At 38.1% G+C, this 26,458-nt stretch overlaps 1 protein-coding gene across 3 annotated transcripts; it reads left to right on the top strand.

Annotated features, from left to right (window-relative positions):
* Positions 1 to 444: 444 nt before the first annotated feature.
* Positions 445 to 16,791, top strand: LOC121862861. Of its 3 annotated transcripts, XR_006088291.1 has the most exons (5): positions 652 to 923; positions 5,421 to 5,684; positions 7,237 to 7,570; positions 12,302 to 15,684; positions 16,140 to 16,791. XR_006088291.1 is itself a non-coding variant. In XM_042361204.1 (4 exons), the coding sequence occupies exons 1-4, from the start codon at positions 506 to 508 to the stop codon at positions 12,739 to 12,741; spliced, it is 1,047 nt and encodes a 348-aa protein (XP_042217138.1). In that variant the 5' UTR covers positions 445 to 505; the 3' UTR covers positions 12,742 to 16,791. The 3 variants fall into 3 exon arrangements, 2 of the variants coding, with proteins under 2 accessions (XP_042217138.1, XP_042217137.1); XM_042361204.1 differs by lacking the exon at positions 652 to 923 and adding an exon at positions 445 to 514 and having other exon boundaries at positions 12,302 to 16,791; XM_042361203.1 differs by having other exon boundaries at positions 12,302 to 16,791.
* Positions 16,792 to 26,458: the final 9,667 nt, after the last annotated feature.

Here is a 26,458-nt window from a genome sequence, read left to right as displayed (position 1 = left end):
TAAACACTATTCAGTATACATTAATAACTATAATGTCATAACTCTTTAGTGATACGGTCAGATAGTTACTGTAAAAGCTGGTTCACAATTGCACATACAGTACAGTACAACGGACGAGCTTGCTCAGTGAGAGTGCCTCCGGAAATTGCTGATAAAGGAACAAAGTTGGATATTTTTTATACATTATCTATTTGGTGAGATGTGTACTGAAACACCCCAACGTGTTGCTACTGTGAAGACAAACAAATTTCGATCTTAAAGGTGTCTTGTGACAAACCCTCGACTTCAGATGCAGGCTGCAGTCGGTTCAACGTTGTTTAGTATAATTCGTAGAGACTTGTTAACTTGATTGTGGTGGATTTATTATTTGAATTAGTTATATGGCAATATATTAAGTTATTAACCAATAAAATATATTAATGACCCTCCTAGTCGATGTTCCAACATTGACGTTAAGGAAGGATCAGCTGTGCCGTGTTTTGATACTTGTCTCAAGTTATTTACAATGGAAGAGGTGAGTAGGAAGATTCTACGTAGTCACAACACTTATATACTTCCTGCAGCAGTGATTAAATCCGTCAAGTGTTATTAGTTTGGTTTTCAAAATTCCAGAACGCCAAATTAAAGGAGATTAAAATCCACTCGTGGACAACTCCTCAGAGTCGTTGTTTCGAGTTAACGATAATCAAAGAATTTCTCCTGGTACAGTCGTTACAGGTTACCTTTACGAAGTGGAGCACCAATGTAAAATATATGTTGGTTAAATTGTTCAGTGGCTTGTTGTTAAGGGCTAAATTTAGGCGGCAGACTACGTGTACTTATGAAGGTTTGATCTAACTAAGCTTTTCCCCGACTACGTTAGAGTTTAAACAGTGGTCTATGCTGAGAGGACATCTACAATGGCTTATTTAGCCTACTATAAGGTAAATGTGATATTGTACAGGTTAGTGCAAGTATAGGTATGAGTAAAGGCGTCACAGAAGGATATTGTAAGTTTGTATGAGAGCTGAGAGGGGAGGGTCCTCCTTAACACTGATACACAGAAATAAGCTTTAATCTCAGGAATTGTGTTTATAAACTTATCATAAATTTTTAATAAATAAGGTCTGTTTGCATTTTAATGGTAGTTAGTTTGTTGGACATGAGGGTAAGAATGAGTTAATATATACAGAACACAGACATTGGCTCCTTGACCTTGCAACAAAGTATGGTTTTTCTAGATATTTTTAGTTTATTATCTAAGCACTGGTAATACTTGTGTCTTGTGAAGCTGCTTCATTTCTGAGTTATGACCCCTTTCCTCTAATTCTGTAAATTAGGTTAGGTTGGTTTAGTTTGTATATTTTAGGTTAGTTTAGCTCAGGTTAGTGTCAGTAACTGCCACAATTTTCTATTGGAGAGGTTGGATATTTATAAGAATCCAGGTAAAGGTCACAAGAAAAAGTCACAAAAAAAAGGCCTGGAAAAACCTAACCTACCCTAACCTACATGCAATGCCATCATATATATATTGTGTTGTCAATGTGTACAAGTAACGAGACTTTTTCCTGTGACTTTATTTCCGTTCACCGTTTATAACACTGGTGCCAGCAGCTGAAAACAGTGAAAGAAACACTTGAACCCCCAAATTTATAAAAATAAAGTAAAATACTGTGCTATGTTTTAGGTCGTTTAACCCCACATATTCCCTCTTTCTTAAAGACTTCCCTACTTTGTGGGTATTGAAAGAGGAGAATGTTCATTAAAAAATAAAACAAAGCATTTGCACAAGAAATTGTTATCACCGGTGTATAGAGTATTAAAAAAATAAAGACAGTGTCTCACTGGGTCAAGGAGTTGGTGTTTTCTATATACTACTTTGCTGTCACTCGGAATCAAGTATGACGATCATCCAGCTATGCTACAATGATACGAGTTATTAGGGATGTCACCTAGGTTAGTGAGTTTTAAGGTGACTAAAGAAGCCGATACGGGACCCGCAGCGTCGTCCACATTCGTTGCACATGTGGAGGGCTCCATCTACTGTGGGAGGGGCGGTGGCAGCGTCTTTCCGACATTGGCGCTTGTCTGCCTCGGTTTGCAGTCGGGCTAACTCGAAAGCTTTGACACTTTCTTGTGTGGTGCTTCTCCAAGCGTAACGATGTGGAGTATTCGACTTTCAGGTGAGGGCGTCGATTTGGCACCTTTTCAAGTTTGTCTTAAGACTATCCTTATACCTTTTCAATTGCCCGCCGGCATTACGTTTACTGTTAATTAGGTGACTGTAAAGTAACTGCTTTGGCAGTCTACTGTCGTCCATGCGGGTAACATGGCCAGTCCAACGTAGTTGTTCATGGATAATGGTAGCCTCGATGCTCCTACAGTTGGTGTCAGTAAGAATACTGGCATTTGTTCTCTCGTCTTCCCAGCGAACTCGGAGGATGGAACGTAGACTACATTAGTGAAAGTTTTCAAGTGCCTTGAGGTGCTTCCTGTATGTTATCCATGTCTCACTGCCATATAGTAGGGTGGGCAGGATCACTGCTCGATATACATGCAGCTTTGTGGATAATTTCAGCTCCTTACAGCTGAAGACACGATTTCGGAGTCCACCCAAGGCTTGAGATGCACATCTGATCCGATAATGAATCTCTTCATCGTTGTTTGCAGTGGTGGACAGGTGGGAGTCAAGATACCGAAAGTGGTCAACATTAGAGAGGGTAGTACCATTAAGCTGGATTGATGGTGGAGGTGTGTGTGAACCAGGGGCAGGTTGAAAAAGAATCTGAGTCTTATGTACATTCACCTCAAGGCCGAAGTGTGCTACGCATCTGCATAGCTGTTCAGGATCTCCTGTAGGTCGTGTTCACTGTGAGCAACAAGGGTGAGGTAGTCTACATACTGAAGCTCGGTAATGGAAGCTGCCGACACCATTGTTCTTGCCTGGAGTTGTCTTATGTTGAAAAGACCCCCATTCACCCAGTAGTTGATGTTCACCCCGCTGGCTAAATTGGTACTGGCACTGGCATGAGTAAGGAAGACAGCCAAGAAGATGGAAAAGAGAGTTGGTGCCAGTACACACCCTTGTTTAACCCCTGTTTGGATGGCGAAGAACTCTGACTGGGTGCCGTTGTGCAGGACACTGCCGTTCCTGCCATCGTGGAGTTGCCTCACAATGGCGATGAATATTGGTGGGCAGCCAAAACAGCTGAGGGTCCACCAGAGGGCTTCCCTGTTGACCGAGTCGAAGGCCTTGGTTAGATCGATGAAAGCCATGTACAGGTCACGACGCTGTTCTCTGCACTTTTCCTGTATCTGGCGGGCAGCAAAGATCGTGTCAGTGGCGCGGATACGTCCGGATACGCCGACCTGCCCCAAGAAATTAAACCTCCTAGTTCTCAAGAAGTTCTTTGAAACTAATGAGATCATGGGGGTCACCAAGGTGGAACGACTGAAGCTCCATGGTGACATCAAGATCACCTTCGCCGAGAAGGGTATGCCCGTACAACTCGCGGAGATCCCAGACATCAACGGCATTCCATTTAAAATGATTGCCTACAAGTGGGACAACCTGAAGCTGGGAGTAATCTCCCACGCCGAAATTGCCCACGTGGACCAAGCAGAGCTGAGTGAGCTCCTCAAGGGGCAACTCCAAGTTGTGAAGAAGCTGTCCGACACCAGAAAAGAAAAACCAAGAAAAGAAAACCCAAGAAAAGAAAACTCAAGAAAAGACACCCGCCACACAGAATCAAGAACACCACGAGGCCCGTGGAGCTGAAGCCCACGTGGTCAACCTCACCGTCTCCGACTTCTTCCACACCTATGAGGACTTAAGACACGAGGAAGACGAACAACAAGACCCAAACACGAATGAATGGACACTTCAAGAGAGCAAGAAGAGGAGGAGAGTTAGAAGAAAATCTACATCAAGCTAAGAAGAATACCAAGACAGAAGACCAAGACATTTCCTCCACACAAGAAAACAACACACACAATCAAACCGACCAAGCACTGAGAATCCATGGCCCAACCCAACACGCACCTGACGCTTGACCTGACGCTAGCCTGACTCTGTCCTGTCGCCTCCTGGCCGCGTCCGGGCGAGTTGCTGCTGCCTCCAACTTATACTCCCTCACGCAAGCGGTGTTTAGCCACTGCACCTATTCTCTCCTCCTAAAATTCACTTCAATCCTCCCTTTATTCTTCCCCTGAACCTCCTTCCCCCCTGTCACTAGCATTTCATGTCATGCCAGGAAGAAGTGTATTTCGGAGGACTTTGGCGATAATCTTGCCAGCTACGGAGAGCAGCGAGATCCCACGGTAGTTGCCACAGTCTGACCGGTCTCCCTTGTTCTTATAAATATTGACAATGGAAGCGTCTTTAAGAGCTTGGGGGATTTCCTCCTTTTCCCATATATTCTCCAGGAGAGAGTGGAGACGGCTGGTAAGCAGAAGTCCTCCTGCTTTATGCACCTCGGTTGGGATTCCATCAGACCCTGAGGCTTTGTTATTTTTCATCTGTTTGATGGTGGTAGCTACCTCATCCAGGGATGAAGCATAGCTGAGGTGGGTCAGCTCTGGATGCTGAGGGACCTGCTCGGTAGTCAGGACATTTACAACGCTGTTTTGGTTGAGAAATGAATGGTAGTGCTCTTTCCAGCGCTGAAGGAGGCCTTCGTCGTCTTTAATTATGTGGTTACCGTCAGATGAGCGGAGGGGGGGGCTGTGCTACGAGTGACTGACCCATAAAATGTTTTGGTGGAAATGAAAAGGTTGCACATTTTGTGCTGATCTGGAAGTTTTTGTGCTTCACATACTTTATTTTTAAGCCAGTCGTTCTTTAGATTGCGTAGTTCCCCCTGAGCTGCCGCTTTCTTCTTAATGAAGGTATCAGCTTTGGTCCGAGACTGAGGGTTGCTCTGCCAGTCAGTAAAAGCTGCTCGTTTATCATCCTTATGTATTCTTTTGGTCTGGCCGAGGGTCTCTCTGCAGGTCTTTGTCATAACAGTATTAAGAGTTCAATCACTGCATCATTGTTAAATAGCTAATGATTTTATATAAGGGATTGTTAACCTCTTATAGTGTTCAGTTATTTAATCTTGCTTCTTGGTTGAATTTGCAGTTGTAAGTGGTGTATGAGAAGGCAACACTGCTCTGCATGGGTTGATTTGCAAGATGCTGAAAACGCATTTTTTTCCATAATTCTTTCACCAGGGATTGCTAAATCTAAGTTTTACATAGTCAGAATTTTGTGTAAAAAAGTCACTGAATTAATACTTTTTACAGATACCTCTGTACCTGTCATGTGCTTGTTCTGAAGTTTAGGAGAATGACCATAATTAGACAATTTTACAAGTACTGTATAGTAGTACAGTATACAAGTTTTATATGAATAATTGCTGTATTTTACACAAGTAAAACAATGTTAAATTTGTTAACAGAGTGCGCATCCAAAGTTGCGTACACACACATCGGACATGGCCTCTCCAGATGCTCTGCCTGATTCAACACAGGATCTTGATGAGTCCTTACCAAATTTGACGGCCGCAGCAGCAGAAGATGAAGAACCCACCAGCTCTCCAGCATCACCAGAGCAGGAGGTTGTTGATGTAGAGTCATATCAGCCTTGTGTTGTGGATCTCACCTGTGAAGATGAAGATGAAGTGGATGTTGTTGAGGTTGTCTCTCAAGAACAACCAGTTATTGTAAGTTAGGTTTATGTGTTTTCTTTACTCTGCGTATACAGTGTAAGATAAATATTAGTATCATAAAAATTTTGTTAGTTTTGAGGATCGGCATATTTCATTACTGTACTGTATTCATAATGATTCCGTCTCAATAACTTTGGGGGTTTTGTTCAGAAATTAAAGTGTGGAACTTTTCTTTGTAACTGTATTTTTGTAAATCAATATTCATAAATTGGGGTCTGCCTGTATTGCAAAGGCTTAGTGTCAGGCTCTTTTCTGACACAGTTGTAAGTGTTATCATGCAAGTAAGATCAATATAAGGTCTTATTTTTATCAGTTGGTAAAGTTTGTTTGTTTGCTGGCCCTAAAAGGTAGCAACCTGTCAGCGTGGTGCGAGTTGCTGACCAAGTAAATCGGCACTAATTGGACCTGCCTCCAGAGGGTAAACATTGTTTCTAACCTCTCTTTTCTGAGGATGGTGGTTGGGATGGGAAGGGATGGGCTATCATTAGATCAACTCCCAGCTGGCAAATATGGGTGTGGTGTAATGGCCAAGTCCCCCAAATTGGTTAGCAGTATTGAAAGCCACCTGACTATTGGTTCAACTACAGTCTTTGTGTTTGTGGAATCCTTGACATACTAATTTAAGAACATTAATGGCTATTTGGACAGCAGCTAGTTAATAGTTACTCAAGTTCCAGGCTTTCGCACTGATGAAAATCAACACCTGACTGAAGCAGACATGGGTCTGTATTTGAAATAGCAATCAAACTGGAGCTAAAACTAAATAACCTCTTATTTTTGTGTGCATGATAAAAAGTATATTGGATAAAAAAAATATGAAAAATGGAAGAAGGCATCCTGACATTGTTTGACATTCGACAACTTGTCCTAGAATGCTCCTGTGGCACATAATCAAATACTGTATACAGTTTTGTATCTTTAAATGTAGTAGCCAGTCCAGTCCAGCCCTTTGTGTGATCTACTTGTATTTTCCAACTTACAGCACAGTGTTCAGTTGAAACAACTGTGTCTAGTGTGTTCAGCAATTCTAGGACAAAGTCAGCCATGCATCACTTTATGTTCACAAGTTGGTAGCTTCTAGCCAGAGCCAGGATTATCATATGCCCAATGTCATAATAAAGCCGTGAATTTTTTATCCATGTTCAGTACAGTATATACAAGTTCTCTTCTTGAACTGAAAGACTCCCAATAGAAAACTTCAGATACGGTATGTTTTACCCATGAAGTAGGCCTGACTTCTTAAATCTCAAACTATATTTTGCAATCAACATTACTTGCATTAGACAGTGATAAAAAAATTATGAAGTGCTGGCTCCAAGGAGATAAAAGTGGCCATGGAAAATCCCTGTGTAAGATATGATAGAAAATAAAGATGATTTGTGAAACCTTTTTAGTGCTTTGTTTTGTATAACAGGTTGGTACTATATTTGTAATCCATCTTCTTTGTGTGCACCATTTAGCTAAGTAGATTTTAATTTAATTATTACTTAATGGAGTTTTGCGGTGTTTGTACATTGTGTTCTGTTGAATTTAATGTGTATTGCAGTACTTGGGGACTGAACAGAGAAGAATATCTTCAAGGAGGCGAAATACAAGTGATAATAATGCACCTCCTGAAGTTGAAGACCTAACTCGTCCAGAAAGATATAGTGCCATTGATGATAGTAATGACGATAGTAACAATAATGCCATATCAGCAGAGAGGCAACAAAATCAGTGGAATTTCGAGCCTCCTGCTGTAGACTTTCATAACCCAAACCTTTTGTTCGGGAACCTTCTTGAAGATTTACCAGTGGCAACAGTTGATGACCACAACCCACGCCCTAGACCGAACCTATTTATGCCACGGTTGCCGAGAGAAATGCGCCTTTCCACGAGACGTACGTATTCTTGACACACACACTTGCAGATCCAGTCACTCAGACTTGTTCACTTTTTATCTTTTTCATGTATTGGAAGATACATACTCCTCCACTGTTCTTATCATGGTGAGTTATGGTAGATCTTTTCAGGGCTCTCCAGTGATGGCACATCTTGTACTTTACTGTCGTGTACTTGTTCTTCTGACACACAGATGCTCTTATTTTATTCTTGCAATATTATCTTTGACATCTTTTTCACCTACATCTACTCCTCTTTTCTTCTGTTTCTACTCGTCTCAATGTTTTTATCAGTTCTTTTATGTGGCCCTTATCATTTTTCTGTACAGTATATGTTTTATAGTTTACTTGTCATTTTCATACCTACCAGTTATTAACATAATTTTAAATTCTTACTATTCCTTTTCTTTAGTATTCCTTTAATGTTATACTGTATAATAAGAAGGACTGAATTACTGATATGTACGGTATACCATGTAGGGGTGAGAATTTTGCCTTGTTATTTTTAAGTTTTTACTATAAAATAGTTTCTAAAATGAGTACCTATGTGTAACTTTCTTAGGTATTGTAAGTAGTTTGCTCTCAGCAGTGGACCAGGCAGTGTCTTCCTTATGTATTTTTGTCATTGACACACCACAGTTCATTGTTCCTGAACCAGTACAAGCAGGGCCGCATTAACAATGGTGCCCAAGGACCCTGGCCGGGGGCCCTGGGTCTGGGGAGGCCCTTGAGCTTGCAAATATTTGTTATAATAATAATGTAAAATTTGCAGCCCATTCATTGCAGCATAAAGAGTAAATGTTTGCAGTACTGTATTGTATAAGGACACATTACAGCTCCTCCCCGACTTACGACGGGGTTAGGGACCCAAATCCAGGTCGTAAGTCGAAAATGCTTAAATAATGCATAGAAAATCCAAAATGGGTGTCTCTTTTTCTTCTCAGCACCACAAAACTCACTTTTAAGCTTGCCAGCCATTTTAAAGTGAATTTCAAACGAAAATTTTGTCAGTACACAGCACAATCACTGAAATTGGGACTCGAAAATACATAATTTGACAAAATTTTGGTACGACTGAGGCGGTATGTCTGGGTGGTCATAAGTCGGGGGAGGAGCTGTTATTTATATTAGTAATACTACTAATTAATATATATACTGGTATTTCTCAGTTTGCACTATCTTTTTGTTTAAATATGAATGCTAGTGCACACACCCCTCTCCATACCCACCCGGAGCAGAAATACTCCGCATCAACAGTCACTCGTTCAGTCTCGTGCTCACGTTCGACCATCATGTACGTGCTTGGGTGTGTTGTGTGAGAGCTGCTCGGCGTGACACTCATTGATTCATATTTATCATTGGATTTTATGTCTTTACTAAGTTTACTGTGCATTGGGTGAATATGATTCTGTGCTTTGGAGTTATGGTACTGTATAACGTGAATTTGAGGAACTGCAAATATCTACCAGTCTACCTATGCATTAAATTTGGTAATTTATGATATTTATCATATTCTATTCTGTATTTCTGGCTTTCAGTTTCAGTTATTAAAATAATGAGTGGCAAAGGTTTAAAATGGAGCTGCTAAACACAAAGCCAGTAAACAAAAACAACAACAGTATTCTGCTGAACTTAAAAAAAAATAAGTTACTTCTTCTTTTTTAATATACTAGTGTAAACCAAAATGAGAAAAAAAGACTTGCCACACTGTAGTACCTCATCTGCTGATGCTACACCTGCTACTGACCAACTTAGCTGTAGTACCTCATCTGCTGAGCCTAATGTTACACCTACAACTGACCAACTAAACGAAGAGGACTTACCTGGCTGTAGTACAGGTACACCACCGATTATCTGGGAACTGATGGTCCGGCACCTCCTTTAGTCTGGACAAAATTATGAGGGGGCACTTGACCTCCCTCCCTCCCTCCCAGCCAGGGTGAAGCTAGTTTTAGGCTTAAAGTTTTTATCTTATAAAATGTAGAGTGCAAAATACTACTCCTTATGTTTAGATTCTACACCTGATACTTCAAAAACTGACCAACGTGCATTCACTATTCGGTATATTTCTTCATCTGGTGAACCAGTGGATCGTGTTTTGCTTTACCTTCCCGTCAGTAGTCACACAGAAGAAAAAATGTGTGATAAAGTCCTGGACTCATTGAATGAATTGGACATAGATATTCAAAATTGTCGTGGACAATTGTACGATAATGCTGCCAGTATGTCTACGAAATATGAAGGTCTCCAAAGAAAAATCAAAGATGTAAATAATCTCATTGTGCTGCCCATTCATTGAACCTGGCAGGAGTACCCTGTACATAGTGTTAGTTGTTGTTTGGAAGCCATAAAATGTTTGGGTTTGCTGGACAAACTTCATTCTTTCTGCTCAGGATCAACACATTGTTGGGCTACCTTGACAAAGGTTTTCACTCCAAATGAAAACAACAAGATTTTAACTTTAAAACGCTTGTCAACTATGCGATGGTCTTGCCATGCTGAGGCTACAAAAGCATTGTGCCTGAACTACTAAGACCTATATGAAAACATGAAAGACTTTGTGGCTAATGATGATGTACCTGAATCTATGAGGTCAGAGGCAAATGGATTAATTGATGGCCTAGAGAAGCTTGAAACAGGTTTCGTGGCAAAAATGTGGAATAGAATACTTATTCGGTTCAATAAAGTGAGCTTAACTCTGCAAAAGGAAAGTGTGGATTTGCTGACAGCCACATCATTGCTTGAGTCTTTAGAGGAGTTCACTGAGAAAATGCGTGAAAAATTTGACGAGATTGAAGATGATTCAAAGAACACCATGCCATGCACAAACCAACATTATCAACATGAAGAAAAACGTCAGAGAAAACGAAAGAGATATATTGCTGAAAGTAAATCACCAGATGAAGAAGTCACAGAATCCTCAGGTCAGATGTTCAGTGTGCAAACTTTCACACTAATCATAGATAAACTGAAGACTTGTCTTGCACAACGCAAAGAAGCTTATAGAGGACACGCAGATGATTTTGCATTTCTAAAATGTTTCTCGGATCAAAACAAAGCATAGCTTTGAGAATATTTCTGTCATTGCATGTCACAATGTGTGAAGCAGAAAGCAGCGTCTCAAAAATGAAACTGGTGAAAAGTGAAAGGCGTGCTACAATGAACCAAGATAAGCTGAACTGCCTTTTCCATCATGTCCATTGAAAGCGATCTAACATGCGTGATTGACTTTGAAGATGTGGTTTCCCAGTTTGCTGCTATGAAAGCTCGAAAGGCCAACGTTCAGTTAAATACATCGATAAAGTACTTCATCTAGATACGGTTGTTTCTTCCAATAAATTAATTAAAATCAGTCATTCTTATTACTACAATTTTGTCAGATTTTATTTTATTGAAAGGTAATTTTTTTTTCCAAGTAATCTAAGTACGACTGCTGGTGATGAATGTATGCAACTTAAAACTTAGAGAAAACGCTTGAAATGGCCTTATAGTTTATTATTTTATAAGTTGAATTCACACAAAAAATAATAATTAAATAAACTACCTTTATTTGAAATTTACAATGTCTTTCTTTTTCCTGAAAAAAGTAGGGGGATGGGGTAAGGGGGGCCCCTCTCGATAAAGTGCCCGGGGCCCTAGATTGTCTTGATGCGGCTCTGAGTACAAGTAATGTACTTTTTGACACACATTTAGTGCATGTTAGGATTTTCATTTTGGAAGCATTTGTTTGTAGTACGGTATTAATGCTTCAGGAAACATGACTGTAAGAGGATCAGGAATTGCTTCAGCATTTCATACAAAACTACAGTAGATTTAAAGAAATTCATATGATAATAGCGGTAGAATGAGAAAGTGAAAATAAGAAATTGAGATATAGAGTTTAACATAGTTTCCTTTTGTGTTTCTAACAAAATTACAACATTGTCATCCTTTCATCATGCAGCATTTAGATTTTAGGCATGACCCTTACTGCATGTCTCACCATGGCAAGCTTTATCAAAAATTTAGCCGAGATTGCTTTTTTGAACCTGGGAGTTCTGTATAGAGCCAGGCCCTACTTTATTAAAGAGCAGTGTGCCAAGTGCTCTTCCAGATGGAGTAGTACAGTCAATTGTGTTTTGGGGCACTTTGCCTCTATGGTTCAGTGCATATATAGGCTGTCAATACAGTCACCATTAATAACCTTGCCAGAAAATATCCAGCATTGCACATTTGTAGGAATATTTGTGTTCATTCAATAGATACTATTACAATGTTCTGACAAGCTACAGTCGGTTGTTCTACAGGTTTGGTTCCCGGCTGTAGTGGAGGACTGGATTCACTCCCTGTACCCTAGCCAGTGCACATTCATCAGTAAAATGCATGCACTGTTGGTACCCAGAGATGGAAAATTCCATCTGTGGACTAGCTCCGTGCCATGGGAGTTGGGTAGTTATTGAATGCTAAGATTACTGTAATGGGATCAGCACTTGTCTGGCTACCCAGCATCATAGTAAATTTGTACAAATGGGAAAATATATATACTGTATACAGTAAACATCTTTGGAATTTTAGTCTTTCCTTCTCATCACCTACAGCTCATTTCACCACCCACAAAGCATCATATAGCAAAGACACATTCATTTACATTTATTATTATAATGCTAAAAATTGAATCTAGAATCATAAGGGTAGATCTTTTGTAATATCCCTGTACTGAATTTTATTTTCTGTATTTTTTTATCTTCTTAGGTCAACGAAGCAGATCCAGATCGCCGCAACTACCTGATTATCCTCGAGATGCGCCACGGACACCTGAATTCCTTCGAGACCTTGACGAGCTCATGACAGAAGTAGAGAGTAGGATGCCTCCACCTCGTATCCTTGGCCAAGCAGAAAATTCCCTCTCGGCAAATCAATTAATAGCTCAGGAACACAGTAACAGAGTGGCACAGATGACAGTCCCACAGGCACCTCCAAGTCCACCCCCACCAGAACAACCAACCATCTCGTGCCTCGTTTGTTTAGACTCTTTAGCTACAATACAAAATACTTCACGTACCTTATGCTCGACTGTGTGCGGTCACGTTTTCTGCTCAGCTTGTATTGAAGAGGTTGTAAAACAGAGGAAACAGTGCCCAGTTTGCAGGAAAAAGTTAACAAAGAAACAATATCATCCACTTTTCATTTAAAAAAAATCTTGTTTTCTCCGGCAGAATGAAAGGAGGTAGTTTAGTGTATATATTGATCTCCTTCAACATGTGAGTTTATGTAACTCTTGTGTGAAAGAACAACAGTGTGTAACTTCTCGTGTACATAAGAACCCAGTACTCCAGCTACCCCATGTCATGATAGTGCAACAAGACATCATTCTAATAATGTAACATATTTAAGAGTGTGTGTGTAAATCATCTGTGTCAGTGTTATATAATGTTTAGAAAAAATCTTAGACTTGCAGTGAAGTAGCACAAAAGCATCCAGAACTTTGAGCACAATAAATTCCAAGAATTTTCTTTTATAAGGAGTTTCTTAAAGAATCTGTTGTTGAGATTGTGCATTTTATTTTATACTTGGCAAGAATTTTTTCGACAAATGTTACAGGAATAAGGAAACAAAGGCAAAAAAAAAGTGAACTTTCAATTATTCAAGAGTACATTGCATTGAATCACAAAAAGTAAAATGTAATTTTTGAGGAAAACTTAGCACAATTCTTGCATATGTGGCTGGTGATATCTAATGAAGAGGAGGATGAGTATATGTGTAGAATTACTTCTCTAACATATGCTGATAGACACTGGTTATGATTGTTGCATGGCGTGAAAATTGCACAATTCCATCATTGGTCGAGATATTACGGATAGCACCACTAGATATGCCAGGAAATTTAACATGAGGTTATGTATTGTAGCTATAGCTTCTGGAACTTCTTCAACTTCCTCTTGGGTATGTAACTTGTAACCTTGATATTTCACTAGATAATTCCTGTGCTTCATGTATCATTTAACAGTCATTGAAACATAAGTGTTGAATATTTGGGGTTTTGCTTGGTGATATCTTTACAGTATATTTTTTTAAGAGAAAGCAAAAGAGAGAGAGAGAGAGCCTGTACCAGTAAGTGCAGTTCTCTTTGGACACAGTACTACATGTATCAAAATATCACCCAAAATTACCACAAATATACTTTTTGCAATCAAAGCAGGGCATTTAGTAGCCTAAAATTTGGAGAGCCTTGGACCTATTTATAAAAATTACAGGAGTCTCAATGGATTCTCAATAGTTGAGGTAAAAAATTAGGATCCATCATGTTCTATTAAACAAGTACAGTATTTTGTAACAACATAGTCATGCAAAGCAGCAAAGATGTGTTTTATTAACGCTAACAAAAATAGTGTAAACTTTTAATCACAGAAGTGTACAGTACAGTATAAGGTTAAGTGGGCACCAGTCTTGTCCATCATTCTGAAGTGATGAATTGGATGAAGATCTTCCCCAAAAGTTGCTGCTGTGTTGACTAGATTGTACTTCACCTTCCCCACTCAAAGCATCAAAGGACCAACATTATTGACATTAAACAGGTTGGTTGTGAGTAAGTTCCTTTTGACTTTTTGAAGTTGATCCTAAATGAATCTTGGGGAATTGTATGCCTTTATGCATTTCTTCAATGGTCATTGAGACACCATAATTATAGGGTCCCTCAGTAAAACTTCCATGTATCCTGTCAAACCTGCAGATTTAAACTTCAGTGCATCTAAAAAAAATTCTTGTGTATTAGGAACCTAGATCCCTAGGCTATTGAATGCCCTGCTCAAGGATTTTAAGATGGCAGTGTGTTTTTATTCTTACTCCATAATATAATTTGGTAAAAATAAACATAGATTTTAAAAAAAAGATGTTGATATATTGCCCAATATTTATCCATTCTTTTAACTGTGATAAGAAAAATTACATTTTACATACCTATTAAAATCTGACATTGTAGCTAGTGAAGCTCTTGCTAACTAACCTGGGAATGAGGGCTTTTATACCATCATTTTAGTTAATTAAACCTTACCCCTTAGCCATGAGGTTTTTACTGATTGGCTAGAACTGGAGAAGTATTCACCATTCCAACTAATTTATTTAATACAGTATACCGGGTATGTACTCATTATTTAAAGTTCTTTCTGGTGATCTTGTGTTGTGTCATTATTTTGGAGGTTATCTTGTTGCATCAGTTTACATTGTTAATAGTGAGTTATTAATGAGGAAGGTGTTTTCAAGCCAGCAACAAAATTGACGTCACTAACACAACACAAGGTTAGTTAAGTCAGGACATACTGTATGCAGTCAAGATATGCAGTTACATTATCAAGTCCAAATAGCCTTTTTAGAATGTTCCTCATGTACAGTATTACGAACTTAAATGCAGGGTGGCCAAAACCAAGAACAAACGTATCACATTCACTGTCACTCATTCTCTCTGATAGCACATATGTTCTGATATTGTGTTTTCCTTCTGCAGTTAAACCCCAAGACATGAACCTTATTGATGCCAGGTATCCAGTAATTCATGCACACTGCTGCTTCCTCATATAAATCACATGCAGTACAGTATAGTAAGATTAATGTATTGACAAAGTGAAAGTGGGTCCCATCAGCAGTACAAATACAGCACATTGAATGAAAGACTTAGTAATACAAGGAGGTAGGTTAGGTATTCATTTACAGCTGGATGGACAGTGTGCCCTGGGTACAAACCAGAAGCTTTTAGGACATGAGGTGAGTGCTGTATCCAGTTGGCTGGAGTAACCCAAAAAGTTAAACCTTGTAAACACAGAGATAGTTGTCAAGGGTTTCCTAATTAATTCTGAAAAGTGTTAAGAAAAAAAGTGATTACATAGGGTACGTTGAAAATTCTTAGCTTCTGAAACAAAAGAAAATGCATAATGAAAGTGTAGAATAATAACAAATCCCATACAGTAGTAACAAAAATCTGATTATTCATTTATTTTGGTAGAGCCCATAAAATTTATTATTTGGAAATGAACTTAACTTATCTCAACATTTCACTTGCAGATGTACACTCGCTACATAAAGTATCTGCAAAGTGGGGTCCGATGGATGTCAAAATGAACACTGCGACTCCTGTTGTCCTGGTAGGGTTGTCAAAATCCTTCTTCCATTGTCATATTGTCTAGAAAAAAATTCTGAAGATACTTTTTGTAGTGAGTGTACAGACTATGGGATTATTAATAATGGTCATTGCAACTTCTAAGTTATGAAGCCATTGTGGGTGATTTCAGGAGGCAAAATCAGTTCAATTCAATATTGGGGATACACTGCTGATTACAAACCATGAGATACTATACTAGGGGTTATTTAACATTGTAAATTGATATTACAGTTCTTTGATGTCATCATTTATTATCAGTGATTCTGTCAAATTACATTATTTCCTCTACTTTGGAAATGTTCTTTTTTTATTATTATTTATCAAGATCATTACATAACTACTCAATTTAATTTGTCTGTACAGTAGCTAAAAAAGTATCTGACAGGGTGGGTCCGATGACTTCCGAAATTATACTTCCAACTCGTTATGTCTCGGCAGGGTTGGTACGAGTGTCTTCACCCACCGCCATTCAGCATCCAACACAGGGAGTGAGTTGCTGTATAGGAATAAAATAAACGGTTAAGTGTTTATTATCACAGAGTGTAAGAAGACAACACGCTTATCCTAATACCAATCGTCCGTGGTCTCTTGTTGTTTCACATAGCATGCACAGATACTTTTTCTAGCTACTGTACATACTGTATTGATGTGAAGAAATTGTGGTACAGTACTGTAATTGAAATGTGAACAATGTGACACTAATTATTGAGCAGAGACCCCAGTTGTATTATGAAGTTGGACCAAACCATGGCAGATAATAAGCAGTGAAATAGTACATAACTTTATTCAGTATTGTATGCTTGATAACTTTATATTTACATGAATGAATACCTTCTATAATAATGATTTTTGGTGATAAAAATATGTACAGTCCTCCTGCCAAAAAGTGTAGTTACTTTTTCCTTCTGTACAATTTGAAACACTGGACAAAATGCTTTGATGTATTTTCCAGCACATCATTATATGTTGGTATGCCTGCTCCCCACGTCGGTAACAGTACAGTACAGTATTCAAATATACTGTACACACCCTACCGGATGTGTATAGTAATTATAAAATATCTGCAGGAATAAAACTTTTGAGTAAATTACTGGTTATTTTAATATTCTGGAAGTTCTCTGTACAATAGTGTTGCCATATAATTTGATCCACATAGTAGATACAGTAACTGTGTATACCAATATCCCTACCTGTGGTTGACTGTATTGACCGTTCACAAACCGTTCAGTTTAATTTTGATTTCATGCATAACAAAGAATATCCTATATATTTATTATTAGGCAGCAACAGACAGTGAATATCTGCATCAGTATTTTAATTTCTATTAATTAGTGGCTAATACCACAGAATTTCTCAAGGTACAATACTGGACCTGTAAAATGATTTTAAAATATATCAAGGGAAGTGGTATTCATTGTTACCATATGAATTCTCTTTTAAAATGTCTGTCTGGCATGTGAAAGGCAAAGTTGTCACATGAAGATATAACATTGCCTCTAGACGATTTTGTCGTCTTCTTTTTGTGTGAAGGTTGAGAAATCAAGGGGTATAGAAAGTTAAAAGAAATGGGAAATAATAGGGGAAAGTTATGCAGAAAATGACATGATTGGTCCAAGACAAGCCAAAAGAAATACTCCACACATGCTCTTTAGTATACTGTACCACCAACATATCTGGTGAGAGCCCCAATATTGTACGAGTGAAATGGTGTATTTTCTTTACCTTTTCTTACATCTTACAACAGACATCCCTTGATTGTTGGTTTCACTGGTGTAACATCACAATTCTGGATATACAGTATGGAAATATCATTTTTAACCCCACTTACCTCATAATTCCATAATATAAATATTTTGTCTAGTGTTTCAAATTGTAGTCACGGAAAATCTACCGTAACGATACTTATTGGGGGGACCGTGCATTGTTTAATTAACTATTGTGTATGGCAAAGCTCTACTTACTTTTGTCTCTCAAGTCATGATGCACTTACTGATTGTTTGTAATTTTTAAAGTTTTGAGTTTTTGCTGCAGTGTTTATAGCATTTATAAATGGGTTTAGTAAGTTTCTTAGAACAGGTCCTTGTTTATATTGGCTCCACTAGATTCAAAGTTTATGTAGATGACCATTTTTCATCACCCAAATTTTGATGATACCAGGTTAGGCATCATATTTTCCATCTCCATGTGCATCAGGCAAAAACATCTTTAGCACTGCACACTACAACACCACCACCACAACATAGGTATTCTCTGAATCTCAAGCTGATAAGAGTCTTAGCCACTATACCCATACCCAATAAAATAAAACGTGTTATGTCGTATGTTGGTGAAGCATTACGGTAACCCTTAGGCCCCGGGTGACGTTCCAGAACGTCCGCCTATTTTCCCGCCTTTTTTATTATTATTATTATTATTATTACAGTATTGTTATTATTATTTAAATTTTTTTATTATTATTTTTGGAAAAGTTAATTTTTTTTTCTCGATTTATCCCGTGGGGGGTACTGCCAGCAGCACCCTAACCGGGGGCTTAAGGGTTGATGCCATAACTTAGGCCTTATTTCAAGGCCTTCAAGGCCTTACTCCTTGAGGATGTTCTGTTTCACCCTAATATTCAATCATGTTTAAGTCATTCAACACCATTTCAGTAATTCAACCAGTAGAGCTAATGTGGTGGTCATGTTTTCAGTACCATTTATGAGGATAGAAAATAGTGCTTTATATGATACCACAGATGGATTAATTGAAAGAAACTGTAAATCTTGGATCAATTGAGAGATAATCTAGATCAAGGATTAATTGAAAGGTTGTATGGGTCCTGGATGTATCAAGAGATGGCAATTTGTGGATCAGCTGTTCACTGTGAGAATCTTGAAGATATATTTTACCAAAATTTTTATAGTCAATGGGAAAGGGATTAAATTTTTTTTTAGTACAGGTATTGTATAATGTATCAGGAAAAACTGCAAGGAGTGTGCACAGGTGTGTGCGTGTGAGAAAAGACTAGGGGCAAGTTTGTTAGCTTTGTAAGGTTAGAATATGTAATAGCCAAATTAACAGGTTCAACTAATATCTTCAGTGTTCAATTAATTGGTAAATATAATTTTCTTCATTTCATCAGGGGTCAAAAGTTTATCCCATATTTGAGGGTTTGAATCACATAAGCCTCAAATTCTTCATCCCAGCCACTTCAATCTTACAGGAGTTTAACTTCTAATTTTGTAAAGACTGACAATGTACAGTATACTGTATGCTGATGAGATGGTGATAAAAGATATACAGGTATACAGAAATGAAAATACAAGTGCAATATTATTGCACTATGTTAAAAAGTTAAGGATATTGTACCTGTATTGTGATATGTGAATGATGGTGATAATTGAGTTTGCAGATAGATGGTCAAAGGAAAGCATTGGAGATGTAAAAAACTTAAGACTTCAAAAGAGAGATTTAAGAGATGCAACTTGCAAGTGTTTTATGGGAAAGGAGTGGGTGTGGTTCACCTCATGTCAGGGGTTCCCAGACTTTTTAATCTGATGAGCACCCAGCTTATTTTTAGATGGTGAAGGGAGCACCACTGCATTTTTGCAAAAATTAGGAATAAAACCCGTCCAAATTCTTTCAGGCCTGTGTTAATGCCCTATAAAACTTAAAAGTACAATTCCTTTTACAAGATTGACCAAACTTGTATACTGTATACATTTACCAACATTATCTAAAAAGTCTTTTAATGCAGTCCACAGGCCAGAGCAGAGTACTGCCATGTACTTAATGTGTACAGTATACTCCACCCAACAACTGCCGCCAGTTGGTCACGTAAAAGATCACACCATCAGCTCAGTGTCTTGTGTGTATTGAGCAGAACTACAAAATCCGTCATAGTTAATTTCTTTTTGCAGTGTATCGTTTTGTGTTGATGGCAGCTTTTAGAAACATCAGTTCATATTAGGTTCAGCAGTTACAGCAGAATGCCTGGAAGGTCAATTTTTTTTTTTTTTTTAATAACAGAACTCTAGTTTATGTTCAGCTTAATGTCTTCCTGTATTCGATGATATAAATTGTAAGATTTAAAACAAAACTTTGTGTCTAGTACTGTAGCAGATGCAAACATGATCAGTCCTCAAAGCCGTGCTTGAATGCTCGTTGTTTTCTCTCCTTTTCTGCTTTACACTTCCTCTTCCCTCCCTTCACAACACTTAATATTTCTACTTTAGAAATGAGTGAATTTAGTGTCCTTTTTATACATTAATATATGTTACTGACTGCAATAATGTGATTTTTTATACTGTATACAGTAACTGTTTGAGTTTGTCACCAATTATCTTCTTTTTTTTTTTTTTTTTATCCGTAACGGTTCACTGTGTCATGCACCTTAGTATATTTGTCTGGCTTTTCACTCAAGATTGTCTCTGCTTTCTTAACCTTTAGATTACTGGACAAATATATACTGAGGACTACAACGTATACAGGTACACCCAGTTGAATGTTTTATATTAAAATTTTTGTGTCCTGTTAGATCATGATAACTTCCCACCCTGTCCATATTCCAGGAGCCATATTATTCCATGTACAGTTATAGCCAAAATTTTTAAGATAATTTTGTCAATATCTGACGTCTACATGTAAGTTATACATGAGATTTGATTTATAGCTGGTGAATAGTGTTTTTCATATTATTAGGATAGTACTATGAAAATAAATGAGTACCGAACAATTTAATACTTGTTAAGCTCCTAGTCCATACTACTTAACTAATGAAAATACTTGAGTACATTAAATACTGTACTGTACTTGTTAAACATCCAGTCCTTACTACAGAACTAACCTGACCATTAAGTAGACAACAGAAATTGCTAAAAGCATAAAAGGAAGTTTATCCCCAACTGTACCAAAGGACCAAGTGATTCCCTTTTAACAGAGAAAGTGGAAAAGGTGTTGTTAAGTGCAGTGTTGTCTGGTTTCTTGACTACTGTACAATTATAACACGCTTTGGTAGGCATAACGATTGTATAGTCAGACAATCAGACTTAACTGGGTTTTGAAATTACAAGATAAATTTCATGAGAAAAGAGAATGTTGATTTCATTACCACAAGAAACACTCAGGTTTGATTTTTATTGTTAGTGTTTACAAGATGTGCTTGATGATTTAAATGTTCCAACAAATAGTCATTAAGATGGAAAAATTTGAAAAATAGACTACATTTTTCAACCGACATGAACCAGGGAAATTTCTCAGCCAAACCAAAACTACACTAGGATCATCAAGTTAAGTTCAAAGGTTCAGGTCAACTGCTCCAAATGAATGGTTGTGTAGTTTTGTTCACAGTATTGTTCTAACATTGGCCACCTTGCAGTGTTCCAGTTCATTAAGTCTACTTAGTCTCTTGTGTTGAAGAATGACTGAAGGATGCATTTTTATGCCATTTTAAGTTTGTAAATACTTAAATACTGTAAATAAAATGTAAAATGTGGAACAGGCATTTACAAAATGATGTACTGTACTGTATTTGACTAAAAATAAAATTGTTGTAAATATAAACTTTGTATTTCTGTTATTGCAAAGGTGAGCAAAATATTGCTGTGTACATGCAGTACTGTATGTCAGTTGTACCTGACCCTCTAAATTTACAATATTTTTTGGTTGATAATGTGGTTTGGTAGCTTTGGATGCAAGGGTAAGCTTATGGAAATATGTACAGCGCTGTACTATAAAAGAATATACCAAACTTGAAGAAACTTAGATTCACAGTTTGTGTACTGTACATTGTATGGGTTTGTTTTCCTGTTTCACTACCTTTTTTTTGTTGTATTTTTTTTTCCTACAAGTGCATGTAATTGTGAACATAAAATAAAATTAAGGAGAAAATGATTGGTGTAGGTAGGGTGTGGGGAGTATACAGTTTCCTGTGTGCTGGTAAACAGTAAGGCAACTTGACCAAGGATAGCCGACAAAGCTGTCAGGTGCTTATTTCCAGGAGGGTCCTTTGTTTAGGCTTATTCTTGATTTCTAATTAGATAATAGTATGTTTACAGGATATTTTTGAAAGTTTATCTGATAGAAATCCACAAGTATTATGTTGTTTTGGGGCTATCCACAGCTGGCAGATCACTACCACAGTACATGCAGAACTACAATAGTACATTCTGGGGGTATAATAATATAGAAACTTACTCTCTTCTCGTGCTGTAGCTTCATCTATTATGTATTTCTTTGTTTTAGCTTTGAATTCCTTAATATCATAACTGATTTTAATGTGGTCTGATAACTTGTTCCAGTCTGTTCTAGCAATGGTCCATCCCGCGTCACGATCTTCACTGGGTGGGCACGGAGTATTAAACATACCTGTATTCAGAGAGGATTCGTGGCTTAGAATGAGGCCGGGGCATCTGCTTCGCCCTCTCCCAGCCACGCGTCTTACAACCCGAACTACCACTCCTTTACTGTGCACATCATTTTGTGAAAATTAGTCTACTGGCATATATTAACTTCCTAAGATTAACTTTTCAAACTAGTCAGTGCCCGAGCTCTCAAAGGCGAGAATTAAACAGATGTCAAGTACATGTATTCAGAATGGCAGTACAGTGTGGGTGGAGCTCAGAACAGAAGCAGTGCGAGTTAACCATTAGATCTTGAAGATAAAAAGGCTACATATCCCTTCAGGAATATTAATTACTTTTAAAAATTTAAATACAATCCTCATATCCTCTGATAATTGGGAATCAAAATTATCTAATTTCAATAACAATCTGGAGACTCAGGGTATCCCTAGGGATGATAGTATGGTACGTTATTTCTTGCAGTAGACTACACTGACTTATTGACAATTTTACTAATAGTAACCATAGCTAAAGCTTTCAACATCACTCACAAGGGATTTTGAATGTTTCATCTGTACTCATACATATCTAATGGAATACATTTTATTTGTGTTCTCTCTCAATTTCAAATCTGTGATCACAATATGCGGTATTAAATATCAGAGTTTGCGGTCGTAAGGGAAAACGGAGGACTCAGGCCTCCTGAAGCTGTTAGAGCATGGACGTCTCAACTGGGGAACTCAACAGTTTCACACGTTTTGTGGGCTGTGTAGCATAATATGAATACTTACGTGTTGAACAGACTAGCCATGCTATTGTGACTATGACATGGTCACTTGTTCCAGTCTGTTATAGCAATGGTCCATCCCTCGTCACAATCTTCAAGAGTAAGGTGCTGCCCCGTTTGGAGCACTGTCTGGTCCCCGTGATATGCTAGAAACTGTTAATTGATTGAAAATGTTCAAAGGAGGGCCACCAGACTGGTGACTCCTCTACGGAACCTCAGTTACCCAGAGAGATTGGAGCGCCTGCAACTACCTAGCTTATACTACAGACCTAATTGAAGTGTATAAACATCTCAGAGGGCACTACTCGATCGAATATACATACCTTGAGCTGACAGACGTCCGCCCCATAAGGGGTCACAGCTCAAGGTTGAAGAAGCGACAAGTCCAGAAAACAGTGAGGGCAAACTCTCTTGGAGTGTGAATTGTGAACTCTTGGAAAACACTGCCAGAGTGTGTTGTAACTACACCAATTGTGAGCACTTTCAAGGCCAGACTTGACCAAAACTGGAGCAGGTTCCGATACATTCAGGAGCCAATTCCTGCCCAGTACTTGCCAACAGTGCGCAACAGAGATGTGACTGACCACCCAAGACAAACGAGTCGGTCAGTGGCGAAGAGAATAAAAGTAAATGCAATGAAGAAAGTGCTTTTCATTTAACTGCAGACATCAAGCACCATAAAAGTATGCTCACTTCCTCTAGTGCCCTGCTGGTTCAAATCATATTCCTAGTCTTTGCAAAGTTTGTTAGATACTGTGGGCATAGTCTACTGAAAACCCTGTAAGAATACATTCAGCCTCAGTTGCCTCACTATCTGCTGCACTTAACATGTTTAGTGATTGAATAACTTCATGACCAATGTGATATCTTGCTTTCGTGTCAAGATTGAACCTACTGCCTTGTTTTGAATAATGTGGCTCTTTTATTCTTTATACTTCACTTTTGTTGTGTTTATAGTTTATCTTGACAGGATACCATTTTTTCTCAGTTATAATGCGAGTCAAGCACAGTCCTGATGGAAATACAGTACATTCTCTCAGCAGTCCCTGAGGGTGGTAGGAATGAGGTGCTTCTTCGGCAGGTGGTATGCGAGTACAAGGGGACTAGTCATCATAACTAAGCCATGAAAGGCCATTGTCTGCACACCAGCACTCAGTTTGTGCTGCATTGAAGATCGTCATGTGGTAAGACTAAATTTTAGGTAGATTATGCAGGTACTGTATTTCTTGGAGAAAACTTTTAAAATATTGTGGACAGGGGGATGATGGCGCTACTATAGCGTGCAGTCTACACGATAGTTAGGTTAAGTTAGCTTATTTTAGGTCAGGTTCAAGTCAGGTTAGGTTAGGTCATGTCATGTCATGTCATGTCATGTCATGTTGGGTTAGGTTTTGTTAGATTAGATATCTTTGTAGACCACGCGCTATAGTAGCATCGGGATGATAGAGGAGTGGCAGGTAACCGCAGAAGGAGGTGGTGATGGTATCTTGAGTTTTAAGGGGCCTGTAAACCATACATAAATAAACCCTAGGGGCCCGAGATGTCTCTCGCGGGGCAGCCTGAACCTACCTGGCCCTTCCAACACTACCGCACTAAAGGTCAGAAATCAATGATTGAAACTTGTAACGACCACAACACCAAAAGGTGCTCCGATAACATCAAAATTCCTCTTAAATTATTAGTTGTTGTGAATTATCAATATATTTATAAACAAACTTAATAAAAGGTGTTTCCGTTAAGTGTTAGAGAATATCTGAGTAGAACCATTAAACTAACTTCCCCATTATATATCAGGATAGAAAGTTTTATTTTATTTTCTCAGACGAATATCAGGCGTCAAAGAAAATGTATTTGCAGCCTAATCGTGTGAGAAACTTACTTTAAGCCATGAATGGTGTCAGCTTGTTAAATAATAATAAGCCATGAATTGCGTCAACTTCTTATATAATAATAATAATAATAATAATAATAATAATAATAATAATAATAATAATAATAAACACTAATAATTTTCATTGTGGGGACAAATGTTTCTTTCGTTAGCTCTTTAAGCTCCTAGGTTTTGTCCTCCGTTCAGTGTTTTCATTACGGTCCAGTCGGTGTGAAGTGTGTTCTCTCACGTCCATACAAACGTAAAATTACATCATTTAGTAAGTTCTTTCTGTTTAATAGGCAGTTATGCAATGCAGCATGAATATAGACAGTGTAGGTCAAGGTATATTATAAGGAACTAGTAATTAATATCCTATTAGTTGGATGCTTGTCCTTGTTTCTTATTTGTTATTTTGTTATGAACTTCATTGTTTGGTAACACCCATCGAGTAACCCCTCTTTTTCATGTACTGTATTTGTTTAAGTGTACTTTGTTATAGGAAGGGTCTGTATGTACAAACTTCCGTCCTTGTGAGCTGCTCCTCTCAACCACTGGGTCGAGCTTCTGTTGTTTAGTAAGTGCAGCCAGGTTGAAGTCTTGGCGGCCATATTGGATGGACCCAAAACGTAAACAAAGCTGCGGAGGTCACTGTAGCCCTTGTATTGGAGAATAACTGAATAACTAAAGACAGCTTATATTTTTACTGCCAAGAACGGCACTGTGCAGTGGAACTAAAGAAGAATCAGTCCTGGATGTAGTTTTAGTTGTTTTACACAAATGAGAAGCACATTTCCTGTTTACAGACCCTTATCCACGACCACGCTTTACGCGGATTTGGCTGAATCAGTGAGGCTATCATGCCAAATTTTGCTCGCAAATCCAGGATAATATTTTTCTTGTCGGCGTTGCAGTCATATAACTGTTCGAGGAGACAAAGAGGAGTGATTTGAGACTAGGATGGGCCTAGAGAACGAGACGACGTTGGCGAGTTACTTTTAGAGCAGGCATGACTGGCCCATCTATGTATGCCCTATGACAACTTTTTTTTGTCTTTGAAATGTCCTACAGAGCAGAGAAAAATGAAAGAAAACACAAGTTTCAAGATTTATGTTTGATCGGTATGGACATATTTTAGCAATGAAGAGATACGAGATTCTTAAAACTACAAGGCAGACATTCACACTATCCTAACCTAAGATGTCTATCAGCAGAGATTTAAAAAAGGTTTTACATGTATGTTTGGCCAAGTTAAGCTCAGACACATAATTGTTACACATTAGATAATACATACTTCTTCTGGTATCTTCCAGACTTTTCAGTAAAAATATTGATTCAATTCAATGTTTGTTCATAAGTTCATTTTTTTTAATAAATGTATTTAAATCTCATCCATCTTTATCTAGAATATCTTAATTAACTGTAGAAATTTCCAAAAACGTAATTAAATCTAAAATCCTATATATCTACAACCAGTATAAAAGTTCAAATTAACTTGTTCATAAGTTCATACACACATTTTTTATACGAAACTTAGAGTTTGACCCAGGTAGTAGGTAGCAGGCAGCTATCAAACAGGGAGGTACTACCGCCTGGGAAGATATTGGAAGCATAATGTGTTGTCTAATGGTAGACCCTGCTGCCATATGGCATCACGAATATTGTGACCAAGTCCCAGGTTGCTGATCTGACTTTCTGCCTCATTTACACACAATTGCAGGGTCTCAATTATTTGTCTTACTCTTGACAACACAACATACTATACATATAGCGTTTATCA

This window comes from Homarus americanus, unplaced genomic scaffold (genome assembly GCF_018991925.1).
Source record: "Homarus americanus isolate GMGI-L3 unplaced genomic scaffold, GMGI_Hamer_2.0 scaffold24922, whole genome shotgun sequence".
Classification (NCBI taxonomy): Eukaryota; Metazoa; Arthropoda; class Malacostraca; order Decapoda; family Nephropidae; genus Homarus; species Homarus americanus.
This window is presented reverse-complemented; position numbering and strand designations above follow the sequence as displayed.